This window comes from Balaenoptera ricei, chromosome 14 (assembly GCF_028023285.1).
Source record: "Balaenoptera ricei isolate mBalRic1 chromosome 14, mBalRic1.hap2, whole genome shotgun sequence".
NCBI classification, from domain to species: Eukaryota; Metazoa; Chordata; class Mammalia; order Artiodactyla; family Balaenopteridae; genus Balaenoptera; species Balaenoptera ricei.
In genome coordinates, this window is record NC_082652.1 from 47,542,018 (window position 1) to 47,569,332 (window position 27,315).

The 27,315-nt window shown below is 35.4% G+C and overlaps 1 protein-coding gene across 2 annotated transcripts in view; it reads right to left on the reverse strand.

Annotated features, from left to right (window-relative positions):
• TRAPPC8 (trafficking protein particle complex subunit 8) overlaps positions 1 to 27,315 on the reverse strand; it is an 89,361-nt gene that overhangs the window by 7,054 nt on the left and 54,992 nt on the right. For both annotated transcript variants that reach the window (XM_059894469.1, XM_059894470.1), the window contains 9 exons: positions 26,939 to 27,093; positions 20,603 to 21,045; positions 19,108 to 19,255; positions 17,801 to 17,897; positions 9,722 to 9,790; positions 9,573 to 9,631; positions 7,024 to 7,197; positions 3,947 to 4,048; positions 1,041 to 1,186 (listed from right to left, as the gene is read on the reverse strand). In XM_059894469.1, the coding sequence (XP_059750452.1) occupies positions 1,041 to 1,186; positions 3,947 to 4,048; positions 7,024 to 7,197; positions 9,573 to 9,631; positions 9,722 to 9,790; positions 17,801 to 17,897; positions 19,108 to 19,255; positions 20,603 to 21,045; positions 26,939 to 27,093 (1,393 nt within the window). The remainder of the gene's footprint in view (positions 1 to 1,040; positions 1,187 to 3,946; positions 4,049 to 7,023; positions 7,198 to 9,572; positions 9,632 to 9,721; positions 9,791 to 17,800; positions 17,898 to 19,107; positions 19,256 to 20,602; positions 21,046 to 26,938; positions 27,094 to 27,315) is intronic.

A 27,315-nucleotide genomic window follows, 5' to 3' on the forward strand; every position in this document is an offset into this window, starting at 1 on the left:
CCTAGTAAAACAATAATATTGCATGGCTATTCCCTGATCCCCGTTCATAGCCCAGCTTCTTGAAAGGGTGGTCTACGTGAGTATCTTTACTTACTTCCCTCCCACTTCTCCTCAGCCTCCTATATCACGCCTCCACCCCCACTATAAAATAACATTCTTCTCAAAAGCATGAGCAACTTCTTTACTGTCAGAGCCAATGAACGACTTTCCTGCAGCATTTAAAACTGTTAACCACTCTCCCTCCTTGAACTGTTCTCACTCCACCTTTGTGATGCCACTTCCTCCTCATCGGTATTTTCTTCCTTAATTCTTTGATTGCTACTTCTCAACCAGTCTTCTTCGTGGACTTTCTCCTTAGCTCATCTCTCAAACACCACTGTTCTATAGGTCACCATTCTCTTTGTTCTATCCCACCCCATCCCTACCTCTATCCAAGGTGACTTCACCAAAACTTATACCTTCAGTTATAATTTACAGACTGGCTCTAACAGACTTCTCTCCATCTTCTTTTATATCTGTAAACCAGCCACTTTTTGAAGTGTCATCGGACTTAGACTTTTTATTTTAGAACCTTAAGTTTATATAATCAGGCTATTTACCAAAGTTATAAATACATCAGTCCCCCAAAAGTTTAATACTTAATAAATCTTAAGTAAATGATGCTGTCTAAATTTAAACTGTGTGATGAGTCTATACTGTAGTCATGTCTTAGGTTTAATTTCTGTACTTAAAACAAAAACAAAATGACGGTATTTTTTCCTTCTTTTTGACTTAATGATAAACCTGCTCATCAAATGAAAACTTTTGACAACTAACTGGCTGAGGAAATATCCATCTTTTAATTACAGCAGCAACATATAGTAATCATAGTAAAGGGTAAATAAATTACTTAAAGGCAATTTCTACAGACTCAATATTATTCTAAATTATTTCTTCAATATCTGGGTTAATGCTATTAATAAATGTGTGTATGTCTGTGTGTGCATGCACGCACAGGTGTGTATATTGTAGAAAAATGTTAACAAAAATACATCTCAAACCTTTTTTGATGAAAAGGATGACTAAATGATTCTGGATAGTGAAGACTCGTTTTAATGAGATTAGAAAGCTGCTCTACTGATGGTCTTGAGGAAACTGTAGTGTTTTCTGGCCTGAAAAATTTTAATAGTTCCATTTCTGGTGGCTCCTGAGAAAAGAAAAAATATATGACAATAAAAACACTGCCCTGTTAAAATAAAGTATAGCACATACAAACTAAAGAAGTTAAAACCAGTAGAGATAAAGTAAAGCATGAACAGTACTTTTTCTGCTGTAAAAACTAACAAACTAACAGTTGAAATCATATGCTATACATACAACCTAGGATAAAAAAACTAGGATCTGTAATCATTTATTCATTCTGTATTTATTATGTGTTGGGGTTGGACTTGAAATCCAGCAACCTCACATATTAGCTCTGTGATCCTGGATAAGTTATTTAATACTTTAAGACAATTTCCCCATATGTAAAAAAGGGGTTCACAATAATAATAATTTCAAAAGTTGCTATGGTTCTCATCTAATAAAATTGCTTAGTACTTAGGCTATAGATATTCAATTGTATAGCATCTGTTTTAATAGTTGAAAAACTAAAATTGCCTTAAAGAGTCATTTTTTGAAAATAGCTTGCTGAGTTTTTACAGATTATAGTGCCTCAACTATATTAACTGAAGATTAACATACATGTAAAAGTCTCAATATAGCTAGTGTGAGGCACACTGTAAACATTTCAATAAATATTATTATCGTCTAAATGAAAATAGAGAATCATGTCCCACTTCTAGTATTATTATTGCTTTCTTGGCAATTTTTTCTCCATTTTCCTTCACTGTCCAGAAAATTTTGATTTTTTAATTTCCTGCTAGCCTAGCTGGATTCTGATCTACACCAAGGACTGGCAAACTACAGCCCATGGGCCAAACTCAGCCTGCCTCCTCTTTATGTAAAGAAAGTTTTATGGAAACAGAGCCACATCTATTTGTTTATACACTGGCTATGGCTGCTTTTGGACTCCAAACAACAGATGAGTAATTCTGACAAAGACTCTGAGCCAGCAAAGTCTAAAATATTTACCATCTGGCTTTTCTCAGAAAAAGTTTGCTGACCCTTGATTTATACAGCTGCAAAAGCAAGAATTAAAACTGCTTTTGACTTATGAGTGAGAGAAAAGTGACTAGAGGCTGACTCTGGAGGAGGGAAGCGAGCAGGAGCAGAACTTCTGCAGGGCGGGTCACGTTCTCTTTCTTGATCTGGGTCCTCCTTATATTGGAGTGTTCTTCAATTTGTGAAAAGTCAGTGACCTAGTCACTATTCTGCATGTACGTTACACTTTAATAAAAAGTTCAAAAAATGTACTACTGTTTATTATAATCTAATCATCTAAGAAAAACAAGCTGTTATTTGAGACTTCTAAATTATACTAAATGAATCTCTACACACCACTTACCAGGAGGAACACACACGAACAACGGCCAGAAAAGGATACCAAAAACCTGAAGGTAATTTACTGAGGGAATATTTAGAAGAGCTTCCCTCTCTTCTAGCTTAAAAGCAACAGCAAGTGTTTTCGCAATGAGTGCTGGACAATTTGTACAGTAGTTTCATAATAAGGGTTTGATTCAACCTTATGACAGACAGTCCCGTCACAAGAGAGGCAAGGTATAAAGTACTATTACCCCTGTTTTATATGTAAGCTAAAAGTTTATCAAGTTATGCGAGTAACCTGCACTAGGTCATCAATCTGCAAGTCTCTGGGCTCCAAATATATTATTCTCAGTATGATGAACATGCTGCATCTCCCAACTCAGTTAATCATATAAAGAGAATATAAAGTATTTCAAAGGTGAAATACAGAGGATAAAAAGGATATGCCCTACACAGTGTTTTAGTAAAATGGGACTATAACTTGAGTGAATTTTATAGAAATCACTTTGTTTCATTTCCTAAGTGAAAAATCTTGCCTTGTTTGAGACGTCCGAAATTATCAAAATATGATAATTTGCAACTAAAACTTGGGACATTTTTTAACTAATCCAATCAGTTTGAGAAAAACAATTTTCTTAAAATAAGAAACAGATTTGGGTTTAAATATTTACACATACTATGAGAACTTTTGGTAAGCTTAAACAGTATTTTAGGAAAAGTAAGAAAATAAACAGTATTACCAGCTGCTGCACAACTCCAGAGGGCATCCTTTACACTGTATGATAGGCCCCATGGAGTTCTGCAATGGTATGGGCCTGTTAAACAACAAACAAGATAATATAGAGAATATGGTTCCCTTCCTCTCAAGCTAACTGTGAGTTCTAGATTCAATAAAGAATATATCTTAGGGCTTCCCTGGTGGCGCAGTGGTTAAGAATCCGCCTGCCAATGCAGGGGACACGGGTTCCAGCCCTGGTCCGGGAAGATCCCACATGCCGTGGAGCAACTAAGCCTATGAGCCACAACTACTGACCCATGCGCCACAACTACTGAAGCCCGCGCACCTAGAGCCCCTGCTCCGCAACAGGAGAAGCCACCGCAATGAGAAGCCCGTGCACCACAACGAAGAGTAGCCCCCGCTCACCGCAACTAGAGAAAGCCCGCCCACAGCAACGAAGACCCAATGCAGACAAAAATAAATAAATAAAATAAATAAATTAAAAAAAAAAAAAAAAAAAAAAAGAATATATCTTAGGAAACCCCAAGATCACAAATGCATCTTAATACTCTTATGAAGTGCTAGTGAATTTTAAAATCAATTTATGTTCATTTCTAATTTTAATCAGCTTTTTGCCACCAAGCCCCAACTCAAATTCCAATATAAAAGCTTGCACAAACCAGACACCTTCAAAAATACAAAAAACAACCAAACAAAAAACCCCACAAGTTCACAGGAAGGCCCCAAAGCAAACTCTGTCATTACCTGTTTCTGAGGATATGAAAAAGCTTCTTTTCCTATAGTGCGAAGAACAACATGGTGCTGACCTTCCAAAATAAGCTGCTTACTGTCTTCCACTACGTATGCCTGAGAAGTACAAAGCACAGAAATGTTAGCCTGCTTGGCAGTAACCTCAAAAGTAGCCAATGCAGTATCTGATGGAAAGCAGAGGTATTATGGCTAATAACTATCAATTACCAACACTCATGGCTGTGTCAGCATTTCTACTTTTGTTCATTCATTCAATCAATTAAGTTATCTGTCAAAATCTGCTCTGCCTCAATATAAAACAGTTGGCCTGGATACGTGAGAGACACATCTTGAAATCTTTTCCAATTTTCTCTAGAGCGCTTAAGAAACTAGTCCAAAAGAACAGTGCTATACCATAACACAAGTTTTTTTCTTTACTGGACTGCCAATATACAGGCAAAAGGCTTTTTGTTATACTCTTGCTTCTGAAATGCACCAGGGTTTATCGCATAGTGGAGCAAAATCAGTGAGTACAATCATAAATCCTAGAAGTGGAAATGCCATGTCCTTGGAGATCTTAAATTTAGGTATTGATACATATGCTTAAAAGAAAAAAGAAAAAAAAAGGCTTTTTTTCTTCCTATACAATGAACTGATCTCATCTATATTAAAACACTTACTCCAGTACGTAACTTTTCTTCTTGAACTTCTTCTGTGTTGGAGAAAATAAAATCTGTAAATGGCTCTGATATACTGGTACTGTCACATTATGCAAATAGAGATGCTTAATTTTTTTTTTTGATAAGCCCAATTTTTTTTACTATTAGATTCAATAGATTCAAAACTACTCAGAATGCTATGAACATTCCTAAGTGTTTATCTTCAATTTCTGTACTTATCATGAGTGACAATTTGTCATCCATGAATCACACTTGGAGAAGTGCTGCACTAAGGCAGAGGCAGGCCCAGGACCTGCTCAGCACCCGTCCATGCACAACCCAGAAATGCAGGAGGAGCTAAATACTTGATGGGGTGACCTTTAATCAAGAGAGGATGACAACTGATAGATAACGTCCTGAGACAGGTCACACATCTTTTCCAATGGTCTCAGGGACCAAACGAAAGTCACCCATAGCCATGCATAATCCTATAATGCATTCTCTTTCCTGCACAAAGTCTTAGTTTTTCAAAACAAACCTTTATTTTTGGTTAAGATCAGTTACAAGTTATACTATACCCCCTTACCAACTAATTTTTTTTACAAAAATGTTGTCCAAGGTCTTAGTTTTCTCCTGAATCATATTTTTTCAGAGTACTATGTTCCCTATGCATCAACTCCACAATTTAAATGACTTGTCAAGTTTTCTTTCATTCAAGGGGGTCCTTTGTGCACTATCTAGAGCCTTCACTAAAGAAAATCTACTAGTCACTTCCTCAAATGAGTTGAATAATAAACTTATCATAGCTACTAGCCCCTACCAAACTTAATATCCCGTCCTGTAATCTATTCAAACTTCCATTTTCTAACTAAGGAGTATCATAATCTTGGGTAGTTTTCTTCTTCTTCAATGATGATCAGCAATACTAGTAACTGGTTTTTATTCAGGGTGATTTTTTGAAAGATAACCCCTCGCCGCCCCGCCCCCACCAAGGTTACTGTGGGCTCAACGATGAGTACAGAATACAGCACACATTACTCAAAATCTTGTCTCACGAATATTACAAATTGTTACATGGCAGGAATCTGTGGAGTGACAGCTACAAATGCCAAAGGTCTACTATACATTTAATGGATGCTTGGTTTACATTAAGGGGTAATGCTACTGAGCCTGAAAACAGGATTCTCTTGATTCTAAGCTTCAAGTACATTTGATTTCAAACTAATAACGTGTAACTTATCTTTTTAACATTAAACACCTTCACCTTCTACAGTCAACAAAAGTATCAATTTGCTTAAGCAGTTTTACTGGAATTCGTGTAAAACCAGCTTAGTTTCAAGAAAGTTTACTTAAAAGTGTGCAGTTTAGTAAAAAGAACACTTTAGAACATCTGAATCAATTTAAAATAACATGTTCTAATCATCTACCATGAGCATGTCTCCATGTTAGGCCTTATATCAGACAATACAAAATCAAACCTCCTCACATAGTACAGGTGAATACCCCTGGGCAAGATCCTAAATTTCACTGTAGAATCATTTCTACAGTGGAAAAAAAAGATACATACTTAAGATACAAAAGGGTGTACTGTGAAAAATAAACCTCTTCTGCATTATAGTTAACTTTAGGGAAGACCAATGCCTAAACAACTTCATTCTGGTCTGTCATGTGTATGTGCAAATCTTAGTTGAATCTGATTTTTTTTTTTAATTAAAACATTTTCAAATAATCTGAAAAATTTCAACACAGACCAACAACTAGATAATTGTAAAGAAGTACTGTTAATTTGGGTGAGATAGTAATATGGTGGGGTTACATTAAACAAGAAAGTCCTCATCTGCTTGAAGTATATATAAAAGCATAGAGATAATAATATGGTGGGGTTATATTAAACAAGAAAGTCCTCATCTGCTAGAAGTACACATAAAAGAAGATGAAATATGTCATTAAAAAATATATACTACAGCTAAAAAATAAAGGAAGGTAAAAATAAAAGCAAAGTAAAGGAATACGTGAAAATGAACAGCAGCAAATTAGTGGTTGTTGGAGCCTAAGTAATAGGTACTTAGAGGTTCATAGTGCTACTTTTCCCTTTTCAGAGTTTGAAAATGCTCACAATAAAGAGTTTAATAACAGCATTTTTGCTTTCATGGAGCTTATCATGTCTACAATATTCTCAGTACCTCTTACAAGTAATAAGTAACACAGAAGAAAGTCATCTAATTTGAATGAATTCTTCCCTTTAGGCAAAAAAAAAAAAGTTATTTTGGAACGGTTGAAAAACTTACAAAACTACTTCAATATTCGAATTCGAAAATTTAAGCAGAGAAAATATAAAGAGCAGCTTACATTTACTCTTCAGCTTAAGAATCAAGTATAAGTGTGAGAATCAAGTATAAGTGAGGCTTGCTGAAATAATTTACCAACACATACCTTCCACAATACAACAATATTCAAATCCACCTCACTGCACTTCTGAATTAATCTCATAGTGTCCTCTATTGACTGCTTTTCTGTATGCAGAGAAGACTGGGCTTGTGGTTTCTTCAATTCAGAGGATAAACTTCGATAAAAGAAGTCTGCACATGGGCTTGCTGAACTTACTATCTGTTAAAAGAAAATCGTTTGTCTGTATGTGCTTTCAATTAGATATACCCTGCCAAAATTTATATTTCTACAACTTACATACACCCAAAAGGCTTATTCAGTAATTTCTTATCAATTTGGTTGAATACAAGGAGGCCACCCTAAGACTTGAATACCTAAAATATTTGGCACAAATTACCCTGAATCTTAAAGTTCGAAGCTTAAATTCATAAATTTACACTTCCATGACATTGGCTTTGACCTTCTAAGTACCCAGGGAGGGCAAATGGGTATCTCTAAGAAAATGAATAAAAAGTGAATTGTTAAGAATCTGACAAACAACATATATATGTATAACTGAATCATTTTACTGTACACTTGAAACCAGTACAACATCGTAAATTAACTATACTTCAATTTTTAAAAAGGTAAATTGTTAAAAGGAAATTATGATTTTTTTAACTATGAAAAAACACAAATATTTCCCATTCAAATACTTGGAAGACTAAGTGATATCCAAAGAAACAGAACGAATGAAGCCACTGGCATTAACCTGGCTTTTATACTTGAAGGGAGAGAACAAGAGAAAAGTTTGTTTTTTTTTTTTTGAGAAAAGATTTTTAAACAGACTCAGAACTAACAGAATTTCCCTTAATTAATGGACTACTGTGTTTCATAGTAAAATCTCTACACTTAACAATTTCCTGCATTATAAACTATATTACATAGCTGTTAAGCTTCAAGTTAATTATTAAATATTAATAAATACATATATTTTCCCCCTTAGACATGAACTTTTTCTGGTAAACCACTGTCCACATAGTTATCTCATTAACGTGTAGTGCCTGGTAAGTTCTGGTAAGTAAGATTCATCAAAAGGGAAAATGTCTTTGTTTATGCCATCTGCAGTGCTCCTATACAAAATTACTAACAACAAATACAATAAAAATTACAACCTTAATATAATTTAAGGGTCCTGATGATGTTTCTAGGGAATTTTTTTAAAAAGACACAAACAAAGCAAACAACTGAAGTCCTAAAAGCTAAAATTCAACCATTCAGGAAGCAAGGAAGCACAGTGTCCAAAAGGCATACTCATTCTGGAATTATTGGACTTTTCGTGCTCTGGGATATTTCTAAATAGCTGCTTCCTCAAATGGCCAAAAGATAGTACAAAGAGTGAGTCAGATGAAGGCAAATGATAAGCGCAATACAAAAGTCTAAGTATGTTTGGAATTATCAAGGAGAAGAACACAAAGAAATAATACCAGTAACAGCACAAAACGACAGGGAATCTGGTCCAGTATTTTTCAAAGCAGGTCCCCAAATCATCTCTTCTGATTATCTGCAGAGCTGGATGAAAATGTGTATTCCCAAACTCTACCCAAAGTATGAGCCAGAGCTTTAGAGGTGGGACAGCAAAGCTTTCATTTTTATAAAAATTCTCTAGATAAAAAATAGAGTGTGCAGGGCTTCCCTGGTGGCGCAGTGGTTAAGAATCCGCCTGCCAATGCAGGGGATATGGGTTGGAGCCCTGGTCCAGGAAGATCCCACCTGCTGCGGAGCAACTAAGCCTACGCGCCACAACTACTGAGCCTGTGCTCTAGAGCCCACGCGCCTAGAGCCCGTGCTCTGCAACAAGAGAAGCCACTGCAATGAGAGGCCCCGCGCACCACAACAAAGAGTAGCCCCCACTCGCCACAACTAGAGAAAGCCCGTGTGCAGCAACGAAGACCCAACGCAGCCAAAAATAAAATAAATAAAATAAATAAATTAAAAAAAAATAGAGGGTGCAGACTGATAACCTCAAGATCACCTCAGAGATTTAGCAATTCAGAACCCCAGGTCTCATCCAGTCCCACTGACAGAGAATTTGCATTTTAACAAGATCCCCAGGTGACTTATATGCACATTATTTCAAAGTTTGAAAACCATTCTCAAGGTGGTTCTAACATAAAATTATTGGGAGCATCACTGCCCTAGTCAATAATATATTTAAAATTACAAAACAGCTTATTATTTGGGTCACAGAACCATATGATATTCCCAAATTCAGAGGGTTATCATCTGTATGTTCCACTGTGACCACGTTCCCAAATAAACAGGTTCCTTCATATAATCCTGTTTCTTTCTTTAATCCCAAGGACTAAACTTATTTCATGAGTATCTTACACTCTAAAAGAAAGTTAAATTTAAATAACTAATTAAAATGCTATATTCCATATAGCATTTTTGTTTGCTTTGGGGCATGAAGACAAGTTGCAAAACCCAACAAAGCTGACATGTTCATCCACCAAAGAATTTGGGGATTACTAAAGCAACAGTTTTACCAAACCAGTCAAGATACTCCAGACTGTGACTTTTAAAATCAAACGTTATTGTGCTTATTTGCATACCTGTTCATTTCCAAAGATGATATCTGCAAAGGTATATTTTTCTGAGGACTGTGTAGCAACTAAAAAACAGGGGAGAACAAACTAATCATATCATTGGCATGAAATATAAAATGACCATTTAACAAAGTGTGACAGTAAAATGAATTTACCTTCTTCCTCCTTACACCGTATTGCCTTGAAGCAAAACTTTCCCTTCTCCCTACTGGCAAGTTTGGCATCTAGGAAAAGAAAAGAGAAAATTTCAAATATCTTTCTCAGTTTATAACATGGTAAAACCTAATTCATTACTCAGGCTTCTTCAGTCACACTGGAAAATATTTCATAATTATAAATAGTGTTTAATGAAAAACATCTTTGCTTTCCTCTCAATAAAGCAAATCTCATTCGGCTCTTTAAAAGGGTAAGATTAAATTTTCTTGAAATGCATGTTCATATGCACATATATATATTCAGATATGTATGACATTACAGATAAACAGAAAATTTGAAAAATTAGAACTTGGGAGCCAGGGAGTCCACAATTCCACCACTCTATCATTTCTTCATTTTCTATCAATATTTTTTTCATATGGATGATTTATACCAATATTACTATATGCACATACTTTGCTGTGATGCATTTTCCCACTATTGCAACACATTTTAAAAGCTTACATATTTTAATGACCACAAAATAATCTGAGTTGTAGCTTAATTCACATTAAAGCTCCATTTGATTTTTCCCTATTAAACATAATCTTACAATAAACTGCTCTGAATATATGGATCTTCTTATATTTTGAATTAATTCCTCTGTATAAATTCCAAAAATAAGAATTACTATGAAGCTAGGTAAGAGTTTAAACATTTTTTTAAATCTTTTAAAATACATTGTACAATTCTTTCCAGAAACAGTAAATATTTTGCCAGCTTCAATCTACTCTTACAAGCACTAAGCACTTTCATACTACTAGCAGGATGATAAAATGATGGAAATATTTTGGAAAACAGTTTGACAGTATGTATCACAAGTGTGCATATTCTTTTGTTTAAAGTTATATGTGTATGCAAATATACAGAAAAGCCAATCAACACACAAGTTTGGCTATACACAGAAAAAACAGCTTTCCAATAGTAAAGGAAACAAAGAGAAACTTTCAATTATAGTCTATATGTTTCTGTACTGTTTGAAATTTTGACAGTGACCATGTATTCAGGCACTGATTTTACAACTGAATTTTTTAAAAAAGAAAAAATATATACAAATAGAAAAAATGTGGAATAAAAAGATGGGAAAGAATCGATTAACACTGTAAGTTCACTTACAGTCATGTAAAGTAATGAAAGCACAATTTAATGCTTACAAAAGTTAATTATAAGAAAGTCATCAACCGCCTAAATGAGCTCCAAAGACGGGCATGAGCCGTGGCTATCAGCACGGACCCCTGAGAGGGGCATGAAACACTAAGGCTGCTGCTGCAGCCACCAAGAAGCCTGTGTGCAAGCACAGGTCACTATCCACACCACCCCTGCTAGAAGTCTGTGCAGCCCGCCACTGCCAGGGTCCCGTGATCCAGGGACAACTTCCTTGGGAGAACACATGGTGTGCCTCAGGCTGTTGCAATGTCACACCATCCTCTGCCACTGCAGACTTGCCCCACATTCCATACCCCTCCCTCCCCCCGGCCTGAGTGAGCCAAAGCCCCCTAATCAGCTGCTACTTTAACCCCGTCCTGTCTGGCAAACAGACGCCCTCAGGCGATCTACACGCAGAGGCGGGGCCAAATCCAAAGCTGAACCCCAGGAGCTGTACGAACAAAGAAGAGAAAGGGAAATCTCTCGCAGCAGCCTCAGGAGCAGCGGATTAAATCTCCACATCAACCTAATGTACCCTGCATCTGTGGAATACCTGAATAGACAATGAATCATCCGAAATTGAGGCACTGGACTTTGGGAGCAACTGTGTTTGCTTTCTGTGTCTAATTTGTTTCTGGTTTTGTTTATTGTAGTTTAGTTTTTAGAGCTTATTATCATTGGTAGATTTGTTTATTGATTTGGTTGCTCTCTTCCTTTATATATGTTTTTTTCTTTCCTTTTTCTCTTTTTGTGTCTGTATGTGTATGCTTCTTTGTTTGATTTTGTCTGTATAGCTTTGCTTTTGCCATTTGTCCTAGGGTTCTGACTGTCCTTTTTCTTTTTTTTTTTTAGTACAGTTTTTAGCACTTCTTATCAATGGGGGATTTGCTTTTCTGTTTGGTTGCTCTCTTCTTTCTTTCTCTCTCTCTTTTTTAATTACTTTCTTGTTTTTTTATTTTTAATAATTTTTTCTATTTTAATAACTACTTTATTTTATTTATTCTTTTTTTTTTCTTTCTTTCTTTTCTTTTCTTTCTCTCCCTTTTCTTCTCAGCCGTGTGGCCGACAGCGTCTTGGTGCTCTGGCCGGGTGTCAGGCCTGAGCCTCTGAGGTGGGAGAGCCAAGTTCAGGACACTGGTCCACCAGAGACCTCCCAGCCCCACATAATATCAAACGGTGAAAGCTCTCCCAGAGTTCTCCATCTCAACGCTAAGACCCAGCTCCAAAAAAAAAAAAAAAAAAAAAAGAAAAAAAAAAAATGACCCAGCTCCACTCAACGACCAGCAAGCTACAGTGCTGGACACTGTATGCCAAACAACTAGCAAGACAGGAACACAAATCCACCCATCAGCAGAAAGGCTGCCTAAAATCATAATAAGTTCACCAACACTCCAAAACACACCACCGGACATGATCCTGCCCACCAGAAAGACAACATCCAGCCTCATCCACCAGAACACAGGTGCCAGTCCCCTCCACCAGGAAGCCTACACAACCCACTGAACCAACCTTACCCACTGGGAGCAGACACCAAAAACAATGGGAACTACAAACCTGCAGCCTGCAAAACATATACCCCAAACACAGCAAGTTAAGCAAAATGAGAAGACAGAGAAATACACAGCAGATGAAGAAGCAAGGTAAAAACCCACCAGACCAAACAAATGAAGAGGAAATAGGCAGTCTACCTGAAAAAGAATTCAGAGTAATGATAGTAAATATGATCCAAAATCTTGGAAATAGAATGGGGAAAATACAAGAAACATTTAACAAGGACCTAGAACTAAAGAGCAAACAAACCAGGATGAACAACACAATAAATGAAATTAAAAATTCTCTAGAAAGAATCAATAGCAGAATAACTTAGGCAGAAGAACAGATAAGTGACCTGGAAGATAAAATAGTGGAAATAACTACCACAGAGCAGAATAAAGAAAAAAGAATGAAAAGAATTGAGGACAATCTCAGAGACCTCTGGGACAACATTAAACGCACCAACATTCAAATTATAGGGGTCCCAGAAGAAGAGGAGACTAAAAAAGGGACTGAGAAAATATTTGATGAGATTACAGTTGAAAACTTCCCTAATATGGGGAAGAAAATAGTCAATCAAGTCCAGGAAGTGCAGAGTCCCACACAGGATAAATCCAAGGAGAAACACGCCAAGACACACATTAATCAAACTATCAAAAATTAAATACAAAGAAAAAATATTAAAAGCAGCAAGGGAAAAGCAACACTTAACATACAAGGGAATCCCCATAAGGTTAACAGCTGATCTTTCAGCAGAAACTCTGCAAGCCAGAAAGGAGTAGCAGGACATATTTAAAGTGATGAAAGGGAAAAACTTACAACCTAGATTACTCTACCCAGCAAGGATCTCATTCAGATTCGATGGAGAAATTAAAACCTTTACAGATAAGCAAAAGCTAAGAGAATTCAGCACCACCAAACCAGCTCTACAACAAATGCTAAAGGAACTTCTCTAGGCAGGAAACACAAGAAAGGAAAAGACCTACAATAACAAACCCAAAACAATGAAGAAAATAGTAACAGGAACATACATATCGATAACTACCCTAAGTGTAAATGGATTAAATGCTCCAACCGAAAGACACAGACTGGCTGAATGGATAAAAAACAAGACCCATACATATGGTTTCTACAAGAGACCCACTACAGACCCAGGGACACATACAGACTGAAAGTGAGGGGATGGAAAAAGATGTTCCATGCAAATGGAAATCAAAAGAAAGCTGGAGTAGCAAATCTCGTATCAGACAAAATAGACTTTAAAATAAAGACTATTACAAGAGACAAAGAAGGACACTACATAATGATCAAGGGATCAATCCAAGAAGAAGATATAACAATTGTAAATATTTATGCACCCAACATAGGAGCACCTCAATACATAAGGCAAATGCTAACAGCCATAAAAGGAGAAATTGACAGTAACAGAATCATAGTAGGGGACTTTAATACCCCACTTTCACCAATGGACAGATAATCCAAAATGAAAATAAATAAGGAGGCAGAAGCTTTAAATGATACATTAAACAAGATGGACTTAATTGATATTTATAGGACATTCCATCCAAAAACAGCAGATTACACATTCTTCTCAAGTGCTCATGGAACATTCTCCAGGATAGATCATATCTTGGGTCACAAATCAAGCCTTGGTAAATGTAAGAAAACTGAAATTGTATCGAGTATCTTTTGCAACCACAACGCTATGAGACCAGATATCAGTTACAGGAAAAAAATCTGTAAAAAATACAAACACATAGAGGGTAAACAATACACTACTAAACAACCAAGAGAACACTGAAGAAATCAAAGAGGAAATCAAAAAATACCTAGAGACAAATGACAATGAAAACACGACGACCCAAAACCTAAGGGATGCAGCAAAAGCAGTTCTAAGAGGGAAGTTTATAGCAATACAATCCTACCTCAAGAAACAAGAAACATCTCAAATAAATAACTTAACCTTATACCTAAAGCAATTACAGAAAGAAGAACAAAAAAACCCCAAAGTTAGCAGAAGGAAAGAAATCATAAAGATCAGATCAGAAATAAATGAAAAAGAAATGAAGGAAACAATAGCAAAGATCAATAAAACTAAAAGCTGGTTCTTTGAGAAGATAAACAAAATTGATAAACCATTAGCCAGGCTCATCAAGAATAAAAGGGAGAATTAGGAATGAAAAAGGAGAAGTAACAACTGACACTGCAGAAATACAAAGGATCATGGGAGATTACTACAAGCAACTCTATGCCAAAAATATGGACAACCTGGAAGAAATGGACAACTTCTTAGAAAAGCACAACCTTCGGAGACTGAACCAGGAAGAAATAAAAGATATAAACAGGCCAATCACAAGCACTGAAATTGAAACTGTGATTAAAAATCTTCCAACAAACAAAAGCCCAGGACCAGATGGCTTCACAGGCAAATTCTAGCAAACATTTAGAGAAGAGCTAAAACCTATCCTTCTCAAACTCTTCCAAACTATAGCAGAGGGAGGAACACTCCCAAACTCATTCTATGAGTCCACCATCACTCTGATACCAAAACCAGGCAAAGATGTCACAAATAAAGAAAACTACAGGCCAACATAACTGATGAACATAGATGCAAAAATCCTCAACAAAATACTAGCAAACAGAATCCAACAGCACATTAAAAACATCATATACCATGATCAAGTGGGGTTTATCCCAGGAATGCAAGGATTCTTCAATATACACAAATCAATCAATGTGATAAACCATATTAACAAAATGAAGGAAGGAAAACATATGATCATTTCAACAAATGAAGAAAAAGCTTCTGACAAAATTCAACATCCATTTATGATAAAAACCCTCCAGAAAGTAGGCATAGAGGGAACTTACCTCAACATAATAAAGGTCATATATGACAAACCCACAGCCAACATCGTTCTCAATGGTGAAACACTGAAACCATTTCCACTAAGATCAGGAACAAGACAAGGTTGCCCACTCTCACCACTATTATTAAACATAGTTTTGGAAGTTTTAGCCATAGCAATCAGAGAAGAAAAAGAAATAAAAGGAATCCAAATCAGAAAAGAAGTAAAACTGTCACTATCTGCAGATGACACAATACTATACATACAGGATCCTGAAGATGCTACCAGAAAACTACTAGAGCTAATCAATGAATTTGGTAAAGTAGCAGGATACAAAATTAATGCACAGAAATCTCTTGCTTTCCTATACACTAATGATGAAAAATCTGAAAGAGAAATTAAGGAAACACTCCCATTTACCACTGCAACAAAAAGAATAAAATACCTTGGAATAAACCTACCTAAGGAGACAAAAGACCTGTATGCAGAAAACTATAAGACACTGATGAAAGAAATTAAAGATGATACAACAGATGGAGAGATATACCATGTTCTTGGATTGGAAGAATCAACATTGTGAAAGTGACTATACTACCCAAAGCAATCTACAGATTCAATGCAATCCCTATCAAACTACCAATGGCATTTTTCACAGAACTAGGACAAAAAATTTCACAATTTGTATGGAAACACAAAAGACTCCCAACAGTCAAAGCAATCTTGAGAAAGAAAAACGGAGCAGGAGGAATCAGGCTCCCGGACTTCACACTATACTACAAAGCTACAGTAATCAAGACAGTATGGTACTGGCACAAAAACAGAAATATAGATCAATGGAACAGGATAGAAAGCCCAGAGACAAACCCATGCACATATGGTAACGTTATCTTTGATAAAGGAGGCAAGAATAGACAATGGAGAAAAGACAGCCTCTTCAATAAGTGGTGCTGGAAAAACTGGACAGCTACATGTAAAAGAATGAAATTAGAACACTCCCTAACACCATACACAAAAATAAACTCAAAATGGATTAAAGACCTAAATGTAAGGCCAGACACTATAAAAGTCTTAGAGGAAAACATAGGCAGAACACTCCATGACATAAATCACAGCAAGATCCTTTTTGACCCACCTCCTAGAGAAAGGGAAATAAAAACAAAAATAAACAAATGGGACCTAATGAAACTTAAAAGCTTTTGCACAGCAAAGGAAACCATAAACAAGATGAAAAGACAACCCTCAGAATGGGAGAAAATATTTGCAAACAAAGCCAACTGACAAAGGATTAATCTCCAAAATATACAAGCAGCTCATGCAGCTCAATATCAAAAAAAGAAACCACCCAATCCAAAAATGGCAAGACCTAAATAGACATTTCTCCAAAGAAGATATACAGATTGCCAACAAACACATGAAAGGATGCTCAACATCACTAATCATTAGAGAAATGCAAATCAAAACTACAATGAGGTATCACCTCACACCAGTCAGCATGGCCATCATCAAAATATCTACAAATAATAAATGCTGGAGAGGGCGTGGAGAATAGGGAACCCTCTTGCACTGCTGGTGGGAATGTAAATTGATACAGCCACTATGGAGAACAGTATGGAGGTTCCTAAAAAAACTAAAAATAGAACTACCATACGATCCAGCAATCCCACTACTGGGCATATACCCTGAGAAAACCATAATTCAAAAAGAGTCATGTACCACAATGTTCATTGCAGCTCTATTTACAATAGCCAGGACATGGAAGCAACTTAAGTGTCCATCAACAGATGAATGGATAAGGAAGATGTGGCAATATATACAATGGAATATTACTCACCCATAAAAACAAACGAAATTGAGTTATTTGTAGTGAGGTGGATGGACCTAGAGACTGTCATACAGAGTGAAGTAAATCAGAAAGAGAAAAACAAATACCATACACTAATACATATATATATGGAATCTAAAAACAAAATAAAATAAATGGTTCTGAAGAACTTATGGGCAGGACAGGATTAAAGATGCAGACATAGAGAATGGACTTGAGGACACGGGGATGGGGAAGGGTAAGCTGGGATGAAGTGAGAGAGTGGCATGGACATATACACACTACCAAATGTTAAACAGATAGCTAGTGGGAAGCAGCCGCATAGCACAGGGAGATCAGCTCAGTGCTTTGTGTCCACCTAGAGGGGTGGGATAGGGAGGGTGGGAGGGAGATGCAAGAGGGAGGAGATATGGCGATATTATGTATACATATAGCTGATTCACTTTGCTATACAGCAGAAACTAACACACCGTTGTAAAGCAATTATACTCCAATAAAGATGTTAAAAAAAAGGACTTTGATATGATGTAATATATGATATAATTATAGCAAAGTATATACAGATATTTAAATGAGAAAAAAAAAAAAGGCACCAATAATCTTATGATATTCTGGTACTGTTCTGAAAAAAATATAATCAACCAAGGAAGATATCAGAATTTATTATGAAGAGGGATAAAGGCACAAACCTTTGTTTTCAGAGAGATTTACAGATTTCTGTAACTTCCAGTGTTTGCTACTACTTGATACTTGTACTATATGGAATTCCTTAACACCTGCTTCACTCTATCAAAAAGAAATAAAAGAGTCATTCAGGATTGAGGAGCACTAACGTAGAATATTGATAACATTATTCTAATATAGAATAATGAGAATGACACTGCTACCAAAGTCAGTATCAATTAACATAAGACGAAATTTTTATTTTGAAATAAATTAACAATACATTTCAGAAATGTAAATTATTTAAATCCCTCTATAAACATTCTTAAAACACATAAGTCATCATCTTATTCACGAAATAGATTTAATTATAATATACTCCCAGTGGCAAATTTTTAAATATTGGAAGGCATTCAGTTATTAGAATCTATTATAATGAGTTATTTAATATAGCAAAAATTATTTACTGCCAATTTTTAATCAAAATCATAGCACTTTTATTTCTTCTGATCTTTCTCTCACATTCCTGTTAAGGCAAAAAGCAACAAAGAACAGAATTCCAATATACAGTCAATGTGCATAAAATTATTTAAATTGCATATATTTTTTATTCTCCTGAATAGGAGCTAATTTGAAATTATTCACATGTTCTTACTCTTACAAATATTGATTTTTTGGTAAGATCACCGAAGTATCAGCACATAGACCTTAAATGTCCTAAAATGAAGTGACCATACAAATTTATGAAGCTAAAAGAAAAAAGATATTACAGAAATAATAAGTAACATTTCAAATAGGTATCTAAACTGAATCAATATGAAGCTAAGATTCTACATTAATAAGACAACATTTCCTTCTTCAAGAATATTCATTTTGATATTTAGAGTACATAAACAGGAATGATAAAATGTTTGAAATGCTTTATATAAAGGAAATGGTACTGTTGGAAATGTATAAGTGAGGGGTTATCAAGTTAATACTGAATGTGAAATCCTAACAGAACTTTGTAAATTTCAGCACATCAAAACACAACCTCAATGGTGAGACTAGAAAGCACTTTATGAGATCTTTTTTGGGTTGAATTACTGGTATATGGCCATATACCATATGATTATATACTATATTAATACCACTAGATCCTTTTATTTGAAGTACTGAGGGATAAAATTACAAAGCAAATTGAGAATTAACATGTTTTTACATTCTATTCTATATGAACATTCCTAAATTCCTATCTTATGCTGTCCTGTGAAGGAAAAAACAATCATTACGAAAAACAAAGGATACACTTAAAATATAATTAAAGACAAAATTTAGTTTTAAACCGGCTTACGGTATTGGTATTTTCCACATCCACAAAGACTAGCATATTGCCTCCTCTGCCCTCCTCATCTTCAAGAGAATTACTTCTGCAGACAGTGGCTCGCACATTCAAAGATCGACTGGTACAAATGACTGCCGTGTGTCTTAATACTCTGTGACTAAAGAAGTAAAAATTACAAATTTAATCTAAGACCCTCTCCCAGTGTTATGTTTCTCTAATTCCAAATAAAGCTTTTTAAAACCTGTTCACCCTCAGGACAATTCATACTCTAAAAAAACCAAGACAGATACAATAAGGTAAAATTATCTAGTTAGCCTAACATTAGTTCAATTCTTTATTCTCAGTTTGGAAGAAAACTATTAGTCTCCCTTTCTCCCTGCTCATCAAACTCAGCCACAGTATAGTACATGAAAATAATCATCATATAGTCATGTCTTGATTATACCTCGTCTTATAGTAGTTCCAAAGTTAATGACTGAATGCCTACCAAGTAAATGCCAAACTTTCACCTGGCATTTAAGGCTCTCCACAATAGAGCTTTACAATTCAACCTTTATTCCCCTTTTATACATTTTATACTGTAGCCAAACTAATTATATGCAGTTCATATTTCCCAACTTGTAAATTTTCATTCATATATACAGTTACTTCCTGGAATACCCACTACTCTCTTGCCTATCCCCTTTGATCCAAATTCTGAAATCTTTACTTTCTTTGGAAGCTCATTTTACCACTACTACATTCTACAAAGCCTTAATGGATTGCTTTGGCCAGAGAACTCTTTATCACCTTCGTAAGGGGAATTAACATTTACCGAGGACCTAAAATATACCTGTCCTTACAAATATTATATCTTTTTGTTCTCACAGTAAGCCTTACAAGATATTTTATTAAATTTTAAAATGTAGCACAATTATTCCAGGTTAATTTTGTAAAAATGACAACGGCATTATCATAAAATACTCTACTGCGCTGCAGGCTACAGATCCTTGTGTAAGTCAGTTAGGTTTGATTTCTTCAGCCATGCCCATAACACCACCTAAATCATGTGCTCTGCAAATACATACATTTTGGGAGGCAGGGGAGGGCACTAGGGAAAAGGAAAAGTAAAACAGAATAATTTTCTTTAAAAAGGATGACTGTAGGCAAGTTGTCTTCATATACAAATGACACCCTGTTTTAATACATGATACCTGTGAATTTCATTATTATGTGATAACTCTGGCCATAGTACTTAGCTGTATCAAAGAATCATGAAGTTTATAGAAAGAAGCATGAAAAATATTAATGTAGCTTAATTTTTTCCACTTTTGGCTGCTTAGAACTTACAGTTAGATTAGGGACAACCTCAGATATAAACTTCATGCATAATTTGGAAGGGAGTAATTTCTTAGTAAACTATGACATATGTTAACAAATATCAAAATGTTTTTTTGAATGGGTGTATATATATCTATATATATTAGACACAGAGGTTAAACCTAAAAAGTTTTATAATACTCACCGTATTTTAGGCTGCTTTTTAACACTTTCATAGTAAAACAAAAAGTTAATTTCATGGACACCTTCTTCATCTGGCCCACGTAACCACATTGGTAGCTGAACTGAAGCTCCAGGCAGAAGAACAGTGTCAGGAAGGGGAACAGGAATCACCTCTGGCTGACTTCCTATGCCAATGCCAAAGTCTACAGAAGAAGCTGATGATATGAGTGCTGTACACACAGAGGTAGAATCTGTCACAACAGTCTTGTAAGCACTACAGTTCTCAGAAGCTGAGGGACTTAGTGGTGTTAGAACAGCTGTGTTACCACCAAAAGTAAAGAACTCTGGACGTTTAGAAACAACCTTCAATCCAGTAAGAGGACATTTGCTGACATTGACAAATTCTACATATGCTTTTCGGATTTCTCCACAGAGAAGCCCTGTAGGAAAATGTATAAAGAACACCTGCATTGGAGGGAAAAAATATTATTATATTGTCTGTTAAAAATTCTGAACCTCTAATTAATAACACTTTAAGATGCTGTATTTCTTTACTACAGGTTTACAAGTATTTTATTAATTCTCTTTGATATCTCCCTGGGTATTTGGTATTAAGAACTCCATTTTAAAAAAGAGGATGAGACAGAGACCAGTTTTACTCAGTAGCAGATTTCAGAGTTATGAATTAAAGGTACAATGTCAATAACTAGAGGGCCACCGGCAAAACTTTCACAACTGTGTAGATTATGGACAAGAGAAGCTATAAGTAATTTAGCGTGGTTACATGAACAATTATCAGCTGTAAAACCCTTAACATTGTCAACTTAAAAAGTAGCTCAACTATCTATTTATACATCATTAAAATGAAAAGATGCACAATAGGTCTTAAAAGGGAAAAGCATGTAGATGCATGATTCCATATGTATAATTTAAAAAGCCGGTATCTTTGAACATCCTCAGGCTTTCAGTAACCTGTATGGAAGCAAAACCTGATCTGACGAATGGAGGCTCTTTATAGCCTTTTCCATTTAGTGTGATATTCATGTGGTTCACTCAAGCCACGTTAATGTGCTTGATTACCAGGTGCTGCCACAAACCCAACAGGGGTCACATAATGCTTTAGATAAAAACACACATGTATATGCACAATTTCTAAAAATTAAAAAAAAAAAAAATTGACTTCCAACACATGCCTGGCCTCAGGATTTCAGATAAGAGATGGAAATACGGGCTAACGAAATCATCCAGTAAGTCATTTGCATTTAAAAGATCCAGAAGAATAAATGTCAGAAGTACTCTGACAGCATCTAAGAAAGGAAGAATATAAAGGTAACAGTATGAGGAATAAAGTTACAGCTGGCTGTCCCAAAGGAGTTATGAAAGTCCAGTGGAAATATCTGTGTCTTTTAATCTAAGTTGGAATAGGACTTCATTATGGCCATATTCTTAATGAATCAGATAAAATCTGGGAAAATCAGAAGCTTTAAAAATGGACATGAGAAAATAAGGGATTAAGGGAGAAATCCAAAACACAGATTAAGAAGATGGGAAAAAATAAACCAAGTATAGCATTATACTGAAGACACTGACGATGTACTAATTAGCTAGTATCAAATAAGCTTAGTCAAATAAGCGAAAATTTGTGAGGGAATATCAATTTTGAGTTGTTATATCAAAAACAACTGCATGAGTAACAAGTGAAATAGAGTACTGTAAAGACACACTAAAACACACACCGATACCCAGATACCATCAATAAGGCTACAGCACTGGTAGAATGGGAAGGGTGATGGAATAAGACCAGGGATACACCACTTGTAGGATATTGTGTAATATACCTTCAGAATAAAGGTTTTACTAAATACACTATGTTGACTCTAAGGAGAACCAGTGTATCTAGCCTTTACTTCAAATGCACTGTTGCTGAAAGTCCTTTATTTTATTTTATTTATTTTTTGGGCGGGGGCAGCTACATTGGGTCTTAGTTGTGGCACACAGGATCTTTTCATTGCAGCATGTGGGCTCTTGGCTGCGGCACACAGGCTCAGTAGTTGGGGTGCGCGGGCTTAGCTGCCTCATGGTGTGTGGGATCTTAGTTCCCCAACCAGGGATTGAACCCGCGTCCCCTGCACTGGAAGGCGGATTCTTAACCACTGGACCACCAGGGAAGTCCCTAAAAGTCCTTTTAAACAGGTGGTGTTTTGGACAGCTTCAAATTTTAATGGAAAATAAGACCAAGAACCAGGAATGTGACTTCTACTAATTTATCCTAAAGATATATGTGTGATATGCATATACATAATGTATAAAACTGATATGCAAAGGTTATTCATTGTGGTTTTATCTGTAACAGCAAGTGATTGCACACAAGTGATAGACAAGTCTGGTTGAATAAACTACAGATACACAACTTTCTGCCTATGCAGTGAGAACCTGAAGGGGCCTGCTCTTCTTTCTGCTTTTCTATGTTAAAATTTATCCTAACAAAATGTTAAAAATTAATAAGTGAAGAAAATGTTTTGGAATGACACCATTTTTTCTCCAACAGAACTTAAATACAAAATATTTCTAAGTAGATATAGCTCATAGCTCACTGTCTGCTTTCAGTATGCTATACACATGAGAGTTAACACATGACACTTTAATTATCTTTTCTCAATGAGTTTCCCTAATTTTCATCCTCAATCTTGTTTTGATAAATATATACTGTTAGAGACTATTTCATCAGATGTTGTAGATTGATTACTTCTTTCACTACTCCCTTAAACACTTCAAACTCTATAAAATATTTCTGACATAAGATATTAGGAATGGGAATATTCTATGATTTTTTTTTACTAATATTAAAGTATATTACTGTTCATCCAAGTATAATATAAGGTCTCTTAGCTGACCTCCATCCTACCATGTCTGTTGGATTAACCAAATTCTCTAGTATTTCAGTAGAAAATACTAAGTGATGTTTATGGAACTGAACATTAGTAGCTTTTGGCTTTCTACTAAACCCACCCTCTTTTATACCTTAAAGTACAACTTTTATCTGTAGATAAAATCTAGACATATACTGTACTTAGATTACTTGACAGTTTCCCTTAGCTTCTCACTCTGAAGAAACCAAAACTGGAAACTTAAAATGTCAACTTATGGATGTGGAAGAATGCACGAAAGATGAAATGAAACTCATATTAGGAAACCCATACCAACACAAAGAACTCATAGAAAAGACCTCTAACCTAAACCCACACCCCCAAAATAGTAAATAAATGGATATTTGTATGTTTTCAATTAATGTTTAGGGTATGGATCTATTATGGTTTTTTTGGTTATTCACTTTACAAGCTTTTTTGTTTAATTAACCAAACACCAGTTGCTGTATTATGTAGAACAAGAGGTCCTCTGCTCTAAAACACCCTTTTCAGGGAGAATTGCATCTATAACAATAAAATTTAAAAAACAAAACAAAACAAAAATACTATGGTATGCAAGAGGCAAAGTTAAGTACAGAACCAGCAATATCGAAAACAAGATGAATGTAAATTTAAAGACTGTTGAGTTAAATAGAACTTAAAGTCAAACAAACTTAAAGTCAACTGGTTCAACTTTCCTCATTTTATAAGTGAAGAAACTTTCCAAGATCAAATAATTAGAGATGGGCTTATGAAAAGCTAAGCTCTATCCTTAACAATGTGTGCCTGAGAAGCATTGCACTTAAAAACCATTGGCACATTTAACAGTCTTAATAACTGAAGAACATTTAACTGATATGGTATAATGAAAACCATAAGCTAGGAGAATCTATAAAAACTGAGTATTTTGGTATTCTCTACTGATTTATCTCAAAACTTTAACCAGAGAGGTCAGAATCTCCCCTTCTGCAAGTAAGCTCTAGCAAATTCTTACATATACAATCCTAAGCAAAATGTTTATTAGTTAGTGACTTCTAAACTACAATGGTATTGAATAGCCCTAAAATAACATTTGGATCCCAACTCATTTCATCTTCAGTCTCAAAACTCCTAGCTATAGCAATGCAATTGTAATAAAAATGCCAACTTTCATTATTGTATTATTGTGGGAACTTGCAAACTTGGACAAAAGTGGCACAAGTGTAAGAAAAAAATTATTATGAGGCCTCGGCTTGCCAAATTAAAAAAAGATGATAAAGCAAGAGTATGGAACTGACACAAAAACAGAAGAAATGTCAAGGAGAATAGGTATCATCTGCATAATATACTTTCAGGATTTTAGTATATTAGAAAGATGCCATAATAAGTTGCCAATATTCAATTAATGGTAATTGGGACTAGAAACAAAGTTTGATCCCTACCCCCTGACATTCAGAGAGTATATTCCCTTGGATTTCAAAGCAAAGCCACTAAACAATAAAACTATAAAAGTTTTGACTAGGGAAGTCTCTGTAAGTAAATATAAAACTTAGAAGCAACCAAGTAAAGGACTATCAGTTAAGAATGATTTAATATAAGTTAAAAATCTTTAAGTGGTGAAACACACCAAATCAAAGTTAAAGTATGTGCAAATATTTATCAACCAGAAACTGGCACTGCCATCAGTCTTCAATGAGTCTTTTATTTGCCCTACACAACTCTTTAAATGCAACATAATTAAGCAAGTGTAAAATCTGGGCAGAATACATGCAGCTCAACAACACCTTTCCCTCAACACACACACATCACCGTTTTCATGAGCATGTTACCTACCCCACCACTATAGGATTAGTACCCATAAAGTCATCCAATGAGAAAAAGGAAGTTAACACCAATTAAAGGGAATCATATGGACTTACAGAAGAAAAAAATCATACGGACCAAAAAAATGAAGATTGACTAACCCTATCAGTTATCAAAGAAATGCCATTTTGATTTGCAGAAGTTAAAAAAAAAAAACAAAAAACCTGATAGTATCCATTATGGCACAGACATGAAGCAATGGGCACTCTCATTCTGAAGGAAAAGAGTCAATTCCTACAGCCTTGCTGAAGGTAATTTTATAGTATATTGCACGATTGACCCAACAATTCCATTTCTAAAAGCCTAGCCTAAACTAGAACATGAACAAAATATGTAAATAATGTTTACTGCAGAACTGTCAGTAATGATGAAAAACTAGAACCACACTCATCAATACGTAAATGATTAAAATACATTATAATGTATCTGAATAAAGGAATACCTTATCTAGCTGTTAAAAAAGAATTTTACTGATTGAAAACACAGACCAAGTTTTGTTGTTAAAGACAAAAAGCAAGTCACAGGATAAAATGTGCAGTATGATTACTAAAAATATATATAAGTGTACAACGAAAGGTCTGAAAAGAGAAACATCAGTTTGGAATCACTGGCACTTTCTGAAGGTGAATGACTAAGCTTCTAACTCCCCTACTAGAGAAACCTGAGGATGCAGGAGGAAGGCCCTCCTTCCAGTGTTCACACTTATACCTCATGGCTGTGCCACTGGCCTGCCTCTCAGGTAAACACCTGATTCAAGGTGGGCCATAGTTCTTTCCTAGAAACTTGAAATTTGTAATGAAGTGGCACAAAGACCAGAAGTTGTAAGACTGAAGTCATATCAAAAGTAACGCTTTCTAAAGGCTTTACGAATTCCCTGGAGCTGCTGAGTCCTTATTCTTCCTTGAGACCTACTGTTCTATGTTACTTTAGTTTCCATGAGATATTCCAAAATCCTTCAAACTAAATAATATTGGTGGGGGGAGGCGGGTTATGCTACCCGGCATCAGTTTCTATCTTTTGCAACTAAAAGATGGCATGAAAGTATGACAGGGTGGGATACAAAGAAAGTGAAGGGAATATTGGTTTTATTCATATAAAAATTATCTATATTGCTTAAATTTTTTACAAGAATTAACTCCTGTTATTTTTATGTCCTACCCAGAAAGAGCCATTGATTTTAATAACAACCAAAGTGTTCTTTCAGAAGGTTTTTCTCAACTTCCATTAGTATTTTGAGGATTATATCTTACAACCTGACTGTGACTTAATGCTAATTTGCATGATTACCTTATCTTTGCGAATTACATCTGTTCAGCATCAGCTTTTTTTTGGCCACACCACACAGCACGCCAGATCCCAGTTCCCCGACCAGGGACCAAACCCGCACCCCCCCACAACCCCACAGTGGAAGCACAGAGTCTCAACCACTGGACCGCCAGGGAAGTCCCCAAGAATTTAAAAGTGCAACCAAAGTCTAAAATTAATCTACCCAAAATATCATACCAAAGTCTAAATCAATAATACCAAAGTCTAAAATTAATCTACCCAAAATATCATCCTCACCTTACAGATAAATTATTAAGTGCATGAAATTTTAAAAAGTGAAATACCTCCAACAGTGGCATTTCCTCAGTGATTATGGGATCTAGACGTCGATCAGGACCATATTTAATAGATGTTTTCTCTTCTTTTGTGTTGTTAAGTCGAGGACCTTGAATTTCTAAATCCTGTCTCCCTCGGACTGACATACTCAAGGAATGCTTTCCTGAAATAAAAAACAATCAATGCCCTAAAATAATTTGGTATGTTAACTGGTAACAATTTAGCTTGAATATATGAATACTGTATGTTTCAGATTATTTCTAGAAAAATTCTAGACAATTACTAATTAGCATGGTTAATCAAAGAGTTAAGCATATTTTATTTCCATGCTTAACAACACCTATTGCATGCTGCTTAATTTCTCATTTTATTAGGATTTACTTAC